General features: G+C 34.6%; 1 protein-coding gene across 1 annotated transcript in view; it reads left to right on the top strand.

Annotated features, from left to right (window-relative positions):
- Window positions 1–5637: 5637 nt before the first annotated feature.
- LOC139989651 (terminal nucleotidyltransferase 5C) overlaps window positions 5638–10495 on the top strand; it is a 153821-nt gene continuing 148963 nt past the window's right edge. The window contains exon 1 of the mRNA XM_072008132.1: window positions 5638–6288. Within this exon, the coding sequence (XP_071864233.1) occupies window positions 6148–6288 (141 nt within the window). The 5' untranslated portion in view covers window positions 5638–6147. The remainder of the gene's footprint in view (window positions 6289–10495) is intronic.

The following is a 10495-nucleotide window of genomic DNA, read 5'->3' as shown; positions in this document are numbered from 1 at the left end:
TCATTTTAAACGTGAAAACGACGATGTTATCTTTGCCGAGTGTATTAAATGTTGCTTTTAACGCACATTATAATATAGTTTCCCTCTGCTATAAAAGAAAAACATATACAAATTCCATAATACGCTACACGATTACATCGCAAACGCTAAATTTGGTAAAATTCCATATCTATATATACATTGCGCGAAATATAAATTCTCTGTTACCATTATTTAGATATGTGAACAAGCATTTAAATTATAATCTCGTAAGTTCTTCCTTTTAATATCCAACCGGTAAACCCATCAACTCAACCATAATCTCGAAACAGGGAGAACTGCAGGAACTCGTTCCATTTGCTTCAACAGCGACTTATCGATTACGGTTGTTATCAAATGTATGGCCCTCGTTTATGTTATAATACTATACATATATATATATATATATATATATATATGTGTGTGTGTATCATTGCCTTTTTTGCACTTCTTTATTTTTTTGTTTTTACAGTCGCTTCTATTTTTGGTAAAATTGTGCACGTGCGTAAGATATACGATCAGGCGTGCTGTGACCTCGTGATTCACGCGCGAGCAACGTCGATTAAATTAATTAATCGGAATCGCGGCCGGTCGAATCTCTCCGTGCGTATCAATGCCGAAAGAGCAATGTCTGGCTTGTTACCATTCGAGTGTCGCGTGCGTCGCGCTGATTTTTGTTACGCTGATTTACAACAGCCACGCGAAACGACGTTCCCATCGGACAACCCCGATCAATATTGTTTTCCGTGCCGGTTTGTAGCGATTTGACGCCCGTAAAAATTTCCATCGGCCTCACCGATCGATTGGTGACGTATTTACGACGCTTTCGAAACTTACAGCTGCGTTTTTATCTTATCGGAATGTAATTTTGTTTGCCGTGCGAGGCTACGCGAACGAACTGAAGCTAATGCTTCAGAGAGCCTTTTTCTAGGGATGAAGCCTAGCGTGCACTAATGATAAGTTGAAGTTTCACAGAGCTTCCTTGGGACAATAAATAATGGGAGTTTGATTTGATGATTTCCCTTAATTCCGGAAAGAAATTGATATTTTTCAACATTGTCTGTTGTTAATTGCATTTCTATTCGTTACGATGTTATGTTGTAGCAAGTATTTTCCATACGAAATCTATTTTTATACTGTAAAATTAGAATATTTTAGATAATGTATTAATATGTTACTGGGTTTAAGGATAGTCTCTTCTGATTCTTGGAATAAAAAAAGAAAGAAATAATCCAAATATCCTAATATTGGTTTTGTTTCTTCAGTATCATCAAGAATATTATTCAATATTTAATGAAAAATAGGATTAACAGTAAGTGGATAAAACTGGTTTGTTTCATCTCCTAAAATATTATCTTTCTGCTGTTGTCATTGCATTTGTGGAACGTAAATGTTTTTATACGAATTATTATAAGAATTATCTTTAGAATTTCGTGACTTTTTATTCAAGTCTCGTATCAAAATCGCCGTCACGCACGTGTGATAAAAACAATGTACGTGTAAAAAAGAAATATTCTATTGTTTTATCACAACACGTGTTCACACGAATATCAAATTTATTGCCTTGAAATTGATGATAAAAACTTACATATGTAAAAAGTGTCTTATATATGTACTATGTTTATGAATAATAAAGATGATACGAAAGAAATCAAGGAAGCAGAGTGATGCTTCATAGTCAGACACAATAGAAGGCATTCCTTGCTTTATGGTTTCAGACGTCTTGTAATAAAGATTGTATTGTGCAAAACTACTTTAATATTTATTTAGATCTTCTCAAAAGTCCGTGTTAAATAATTTGAAGTTGTCGTCTTTCTCTAGTAAGCTCGATCTTTGGATATTGAAGATAAGAAAAGAATGTAAAAGGAATCAGATAGATGAGGAATTAAAATGGACGGTATTATATTATATAATATATATAACGTAATCAAAATGTTCTTTAGATTTATCTTCTTATCACCGACTGCTATTTTTGCCTCTTAGACGACTTTCTTACCAAATATCGTATTTCTCAATAGGAAAGTTACAGATCTAGGCTATTATATCTAAAACATATAAGCTATACTATCCTAAGAGAATATAATTTACATTCTTTCTTAATGAACAGAGGAATCAGCATGTAATATCTAACAAGTAGTTATCTAACGACTCGAAACACGAAGCGATCCTAGTACGAATCACTTTGAAATCCATTCAGAGTAATTCTAAATAAATGTGTTTATAAATTATTTTTCTTAGAATATTTCATTATCATAATGTTATGTATGTCATTACAAATAGCTGAAAAGATAATAAATAAGGTTTAAACTATAGTCCATGTAATTGTATATCATTGTAAATATTATGCACGATGTATAATTATTGTAATATATTTATGAAAAATTTGAAGTTGCAAAAATGCATGCAATAGATAAAAACATATAAAATATGCAAAGGAAAGTAACCGTTATAATTTCTAATAAATAAAACGAATCTGTATATAAGTTTCATTCCTTTAGTTCTGGCCATGGAAACATAAATTAACACAAAATTCCGCGGTCTACTAATAATTAATTCCTCAGCGATACTCTAACTATAATACTTTAACTACGATACTGTACCTACAATATTTCCATCGAAACCATCAGAATTACGACTTCTTCCACAAGCAAAACCATCAAAATTCTAGCGAGTAAGTGTATACGTCTAATAAAAAGATAAAAAAGAAACAGTCTCATAACGCTTTCATACACGGCGTACATTCGTGAACGAAACGGGATACAATTTCCAGGCGCAAACGCGGGCGAAGCTTATTAACTGCGAGGCCGATACGCAATGCAGCGAAGGTGCAGTGGCATTTAACGTGTCTGTCCGCTTGGTTCAGCCGCGACGCGTGCAGGCGCGTGCAACAGCTGCGTTATCTACGGGAAAACGCGTTCGACGCGGTGGAAAAAGTTCCCGACAGGCTGAGAGAGTGCACAGTTTATTAATATGATAATGCACGGTAAACCGATCGAATCGAAAAGAAATTGCGATCAACGAGATCGAGGCAAGGAACAGGTCCTTGAAGACTTCTCCGTCTTAACTCCAACTGGAAATCCATTTTGAAATAACACGAAGCGACAGGGCGAGGAATTTGAATATCCACGTTGAGCGACAAAATGTCAGATTTTTTCTTCTTGGCAAGGAAAATTACGTCGTACCGTCTTCTCCTTGATTCGTCATCCATAAACGTTAATCAGCGACATTAATCGACACTTGTACATACTTTCTATCTATAGTTTATGAGCGCCTCGAGGAAGTCAAGAGGGACACGCGTGGTTAAGAATGTCACTAGTCAATCACGTTCTTGGCGAAGCGCGATTCAATATTGCATCATCGAAATGTTGAACGTTTCGAATCTCGACAAAGAGATTGTTAGTTGTCAAAATGAATTATGTATACTAGTTTCGTCTGTCAGTTCAAGAAAACGAGATTAGGTATTTGTTCTGTATGTAGAATCAAAGTATAAAAAGCTAGAAGAATTATGATAATTTGTAACAATATAATGTGCAATAACTTATTGCTTTCTGAGAAAAAGAGGTTCATAATCAAAGAAAATTTTGTATAACTGACAAAATAAATGTCGAAATTATCTTCGAACGAAAATAAGGAAATCTCCTAGATATTGAATAATGAGTAATTAGAATAACGACTAAGTTAGACATCTTTCGTAATTATTGTACTACCTCTTCCTTAAAAAAGGAAAACAAACAAAAAATATCAATTTTCGGTTATCGATCGTTTGAATATATGTAAGAATATATGTATACATATAGAAATAGGGATATATCGTAATTATGCTAATTAATCTTCTTTGGTCGATCATCCGAAGTGAATATTTATAAAGCCTTACAGATATTTAGAAATCCTTTCGATTTTACAACTGATTTTAATGAAATTTTATATGTTCGAGTATGACTAAACAAAATCTTGAAATAATTTCCTTTTATCTTACGTTATACAATTTGAAGTAGGGAGTCATCAATATTTTGATTAACCGTTTTACGATATGTCCTATCTCTTTCAATATACCTTCTCCAGTGGTGTGATTCTTTTGAATCTTGTTTTGCCATTTAAATGTTCGTCGATAAAGAGATAAATATTCTGACAGTTTTTACAGTGTGCAAAAATTCATTGAAATACAAAGAACAGACTTTTTATAGTCTGTATAAATGCTTTTTTAAATGTTGTTAATACAGAACATTCCATACCTCGAAGAAATTTTGCCAAACGGTAAACAAGATACGCAAGAAACCTTTTCTACTTCGTTTTTTGCGATAAATGTAAAAGGGATACATGATTTTCCTTTATTACCGTAACAAATGACAATTCGTTTTCTTATATCGACAAGAAAGAAATTTAGATAAACAGAATCTCCAGTGTAATTACGTTATACGATACTTTAAAGTAGTAACGATAAAGAAACATACACGACGCAAACGTCGTAAGATTTTTTATGTTTTATTAACAAGAGATAAAATAATTACTTCCGGCAGGTAAATTACATATTACACCACAGACTCATTATTAATATAGTAATATATATCAATTACGTTCTTCGAATAATATTCTAGTTTCCATACCTGCTATCTCGATTTCTCAGATCGAAAGGATCTTTTTAAATCAATTGATACATTGTCCATCATGGTGGTTACCAATAACTGGCATTTCTTTTGCATTAGTAGTGTAATGAATCACGCGATTGTCGTGATTACATTGGTAAAATTTAAAACGAAAATTTATTTATAGAAAAATATTATTAACTTATTAACACAGTAAAGTAACTTATTAACACAATAAATAATTGGCTATAAATAAATGGCAATAGATATATTGTAAACATACATTTCTTGTAACTTCTATGTGTATATAAACATTTTGAACCTAACCATGTTAGTCGTGCGTGTTTCGTTACACTGTAAAAACAATTTCAAAACTACAAACGCACATAACTTACTCAAAAAGGTCTCTATAAATATACAAATATTTTCGTGAGCCATAATACTCACGATCAATTATTATATAATTCACATTACAACATACGTTACCAAGATAAACGATACTTTGGTACTCTGACTAACGTGTTAAACATGTTAAAATCAGAATACAAAAGCAATAAAAATCTTATAAAAATTTGTTAGAGTTAATTATTAATAGTACCTTAAAATGTTTCTAGAAGCTTCGAATACCTTGAACATTTCTAGAAACGCGAACGATACGTTTCTAAGATTTACCGTCAAGCCCCAGCGTGCAAAGCGGACGAAACTGCAGCGCTCTGGTTGCTCTGGACAGCCGTTTGCGCGTTCACCGGCCGTTCAAAGACGGGTTCGTCGAACGCACGCACTACTCGGCGATGAAGTGTATAGATAGGGTTAATCGGTCGGTTCCCGGTGGTGTGTAGAGATCAGCGAGCGAAAATTAGTTTGCGAGAAAAGTGTCGCGTCACATTACATGGCAACGTTCGCATTTTCTGCGTCGCCGGTGGCGCTGGTTCCGTCGAAACGACGACGCCGGTAGCTTTCGAGCGATTTCGGGCAGACGTGCAGCCTGCTTTCCGCCAGTGGTGGGGATAGTTACGCGGCGTTCGACTTGAGTCGGGTGGGGCGACATCACGCCGGGACGGAACAGCACGAGATTCTCGCAGTGTCGAATCCCGCCGGTTGTCTCGTTCTTTTCGTAATTGTCGTCGACTTCCTTGATCGTTAATTTTGAGCAACACGCACGACTCGTGTAACTACGCGTGCCGCGTTCAATCCTTTACTTTCCTGATTTTTCTCCCGTTCAACAACTTGTGTGCGCGAGTTACGAACAATTTTCTAGCCTCTCGTTCAAAACCGATTGTCTCTCGTCTCTGTCCGACCACGTGACACACGTTAGTCCAAGTTCTTACCAAGAGTTACGTTCAAAAGTGTGAGAGTCCTGTTTTTGTCGCGAGGCGTGTAAGAACATTCTGGAGAAGACGTTTCGTTTCGAGAGAGTGAATCGATCGATCCATCGCCTATTAACCGAGACGTCGCACATAGTAGCCTTAGCTTTCTTACAACGACACGAGTGAGAAGCCAGTGGTGCAGTATCAGCTTTCGTTTTGCGAGATTGTTCATTTTTATCATGGAGAAGGTGAATGGTAATATCGAGAAACGATTGCCCGAGGCGAAAGAAATTTGGACTGGGAACGTGACGATGGAAGAGCCCAGGAAAGAGACCAACAACCGATCCGTCAATCCTGGTCAGGTTCTCCCTTTGATGCAGGTAAGCTTACGTAACTCGAAACTTGCCAGTTCGCTTGCGAATCATGCTGGTTCGCGTATCGTTCCGACTACGTTATCCTTACGATGTGCTATTCGCACGCGTGATTTCGAACCGATGCGATGGGTGTCATTAACCCAAGGGGAAAAGGACTTAAAGCGGAAGGACTCGGCAGTCTAGCGTTCCGAGGCAGCGCCGTATCGATCGATCCCATCGAATCATGGCGAACTGGACGATATACAGCCGCGGCCGATTTGTTAACGCGCACTGTCACATTAATTTAGAATTTTCGTGACATTATACGAAAATTTTATTTTTTAGTGATATAATGTATAATGAAAAATTTTATTTGTGACACGAAATTTTATTTCAGACATGCCAATATCGATTAGTCGTCTTTTATTGCTTGATTTACCTATTTAGTAATCTACGGGCATTATCTCTATGTTATAAAGAAAATCAGAAAGAAATTACAACGTTAAGTATACAAATAAAAGAAGAAACTGAAGTACAATCATTGCAAAGCTGATTGTCTGCACTTATAGAAAAAACCACGGAAGTGTTGATTTTGAAAATGTATGATACTCGCTTCGAATAGAACATTTGACTAATCGTTTGACGATCGGTAAAACTGAATCGGTAAGACCGAGAAATGTTCGCAGAAAGCAGCGAATTTATACGGAACGACACTTATTAAATTAGCATAACGGGTGTCCACACGTGATCTAATGTGTTAGCCAATCAGTGCTCTGGAATGTACTAATTTCCCGGTTTGTAACGAAAGGTGTTTCTAAGACACGTAGTATATGTATTTTTTTTTCTTGGACACTTATCGCACGGGTCGTTGCGTGTTTCCATGGAACTACGAATAATTGTCGTTTCACGCTTACGTTCGATATTCGCCGGCGACGTAATAAATTCGTTTCTGTGAAAATCAGGCTGACAAACATAATATAGTTGACCTTTATGCATTCACGGGAAACTTGCAGATACAAACATATACAGAATGCATATTATATATATATATATATATATACATCATATTAAAGTATAGTATAATACATAGTATAAAACATAAATACATATATGCAAATGTATAAAAAATGAATTCACATAGATATAGGATAGGATTACAGAAAATCGTAACTAAATGTATAATAAACAGATAGTTCTAGAAACGAAGAATCAAGATAAAACATTTTCTTATTTTTAAAAAATCTAGACAGCACGTTTCTTTATTTAAAAAAAGTAGAAAATTGTACATCCATAGTTTATTGACACGGCATAAAGGGGAAAAGTACGTTCCGTTTGATACAGTCGATTCTTACGCCACGTTGAAACGTTTCGCTGTTTTAAGTTGGTAAAACAATGGCGATATTAACCGACTATGAAGCGTGCTTCCTCCTTGGAGCTTTTTAATGCGTCCATGTTGCCATTATATTATACACCTATACGGCAACCATTCTCCCGATCCTATTTCACTCGAAATGACGTCAGTTCAGGCGGCAGTCTCGAATCCGAAGGATCATTTCCGGAGCAATGGCACGAGTATCGATTGGTCGACACGCCTGAAACTCTGAGACAAGGCGCGGATCGTGTGTAGGACGCGACATTGTGCTCCATCGATGTACCGAGATACACGAAGGCTCAATTCGCTGCCATGATAGAACGCCGATATGCATAATTATGTTCTCGGCCACGAATTTTAATGGGCTTGCGATATGTCTGTGACATCCAACGAGTTATAACGAAACGATAAAAGAAACGAGAAAGAAACTGTTATCATGAAAGTTACGTGTTTTCGTACATGTTTTCGTGTTGGGTCTACAAGCTTAGTATCTGTTGTTTGTGACGTTACAAATTATTTTCCCTGATAATTGACAGATAACGCCGAACGAAGGAAAATAATATTGCAACTGTTACTTATTTCTGCTTTTTTAAATTTCTTTTCCTTCCTCTTTCTTAGATTTGAGGAATAATGCAAGGATTGTCAATATTTCTCGCTTCTATTTAAGACACACACTGTTACTAAAATAGAATTATTCATTTCTCGGCATTCTTGCACAATAATTTGTTAATTAACGATATCAATGAATTGATAAGTTAGAAGTTACAAGTTATAGAATTCGATCTCGCAATTTCACAATTTTATGATCGAATGGCTTATGACTGAGAAAATTTACAACAATTCGATTGTACGAGAGAACCTTGGGATTGCATTATTATTTTTATCGAAAATTTCTTTATTCCATTAGTCATTGTCCCCTTATAATCCATTTTGTTGAATCACGCAGAAATTAAAATGCCTTAAACTATGTTAATTGACACACATACAAGAAACGACGCAGTATTTAAACAATTGAATCGACGTAATATATGCGTCGTTATTAATGAATGTATTAACGTAGGATTTCTTTTAAACCGTTAAATTAAAAGCCATTCTGTTTATTCCAACGAAAACTATATAGCAACATATTAATAACATAACAAAGTTAATTTCACAAATCAATATAGATATGTAGTATCACGCGATGTAATAAAAAGATCTTGAAATATTATCGGTTAATATCGTCACGGTTGTTTCTTTATACGAATAATTGATCTCCAAATTATTTCATCGATATTCGATATGAGATTGACAATTGACGTAATATTGAGGCTATAATTATTTACATAAAATGGACCGTGACTGTTCGTTCTTCAAGTTAGACCGTGCGCAAAGACGAACATAGTCGGTTGTATTATTATAAACCATATCATAACAACGTGTCACGAAGGGTCATATTGTTTTGCAAGTGTCGAATGATATATATATATATACACCTATAAAGCGAGCAAAAATATAAAGCTTATTTTGATCTATCCGCGCAATTATTTTTCAAACCAGTCTTTATTCGAAAAAATGTTCCGAATAGAATTTATTCTCTTTCCAGAAAGAGTTTTTACAATGGACACAAATTTCGTTTATTCCGTATAACACGAGTGTTTCTGAGATTTACTTTGCTTTCTTAAATGATTTGTACTTTCTTTTAGCTAGAATATAATTTATTTTTTAATAAATTCATCCATCTACGATATGAGATATCGAGTAATTTTTAAATATTTTTTCGAATATAAATTTACACCATCAATTAATTTTAATGACGTATATTAACCGTTCAGAAATTGAACAACGCAGTTTTTCCAAATTAATCCCAGATAATATAACGGAATCAGTCGTCACACTGAATATCTTATGCCCACTTATGTCTATTTTACATAATAAATTATGTGATTTTTTAAGTATCAGCATTAGTCTGCTGTTAGTCTTCGATCTTTCCACTGAACAACTAATGTGTGTATTTTTCATAAAAGTACTTTTCCATTCTGGTGAATTATATCTTCTTTAAAAAAAATCTCTGAAAGATTGTGTTTTTAAAGAAAATTTCTTCCACGTTCTAAAAAAAAAAAAAAAAAAAAAAAAATCCAGTTTCACAAAGGGTAAAATATCATTCGAATAGGTATATCAAACAACTTAGAGAGGAACTTATGGTGTCATAGTGTTTATCAAATAATAAACGATAACCTTTTCCCTGAAAAATCTCGTTCAGTGGCGAGAGACTATCTATTCTTGAAGTTATTTTCTATCGAAGAGTAATTTTTTGCGACGATAGCAGCAATGATCATTGATCATTACCGTCGCGATCGTCTTAATTGTTTGAAATATGTATTCAGAAACAGCACGAGCCTGGCGCTGTTTATTGGAGTTAATGCGTTTGGACTTTAGACCATGCTATACAGGGTGTCCTGAGATAAATAATTAATGATAAGGAGAAATATAGTATTACGTTTAACGGCTACGTTTTTATTTAGAGTTCTGTCATAAAAATGAATATTTGCATGGAAATATGTTACTTGTGTTTTTCTAAATATTTCATATATTCACGATAAGACACCCTATATATATATATAAGAAGTATTTCTAGAATTGATAAAAACATATTTACATTAGGACACCGTGTCGCTTCGTATATTTGTACCTACAAGTGTACCTTTCAGTTAGCCTGATTTGTTTATATGAAATTCAGAGAAAGGTTAAATTCGATGTAGTCTATCTTCTGGCGAAGGTTAAAGTGTTTTTTTTAAATGATAATCATAGCGTTCAATGTTTCCTATTATCGAACAGACATTGTTGATTTATGTTCATGAAATTTTGACAGTACGTATTAAT

This window comes from Bombus fervidus, chromosome 8 (genome assembly GCF_041682495.2).
Source record: "Bombus fervidus isolate BK054 chromosome 8, iyBomFerv1, whole genome shotgun sequence".
In the NCBI taxonomy this organism is placed as follows: domain Eukaryota; kingdom Metazoa; phylum Arthropoda; class Insecta; order Hymenoptera; family Apidae; genus Bombus; species Bombus fervidus.
Note: the sequence above shows the minus strand (reverse complement) of the source record. Positions and strands in the feature narration are given on the sequence as shown.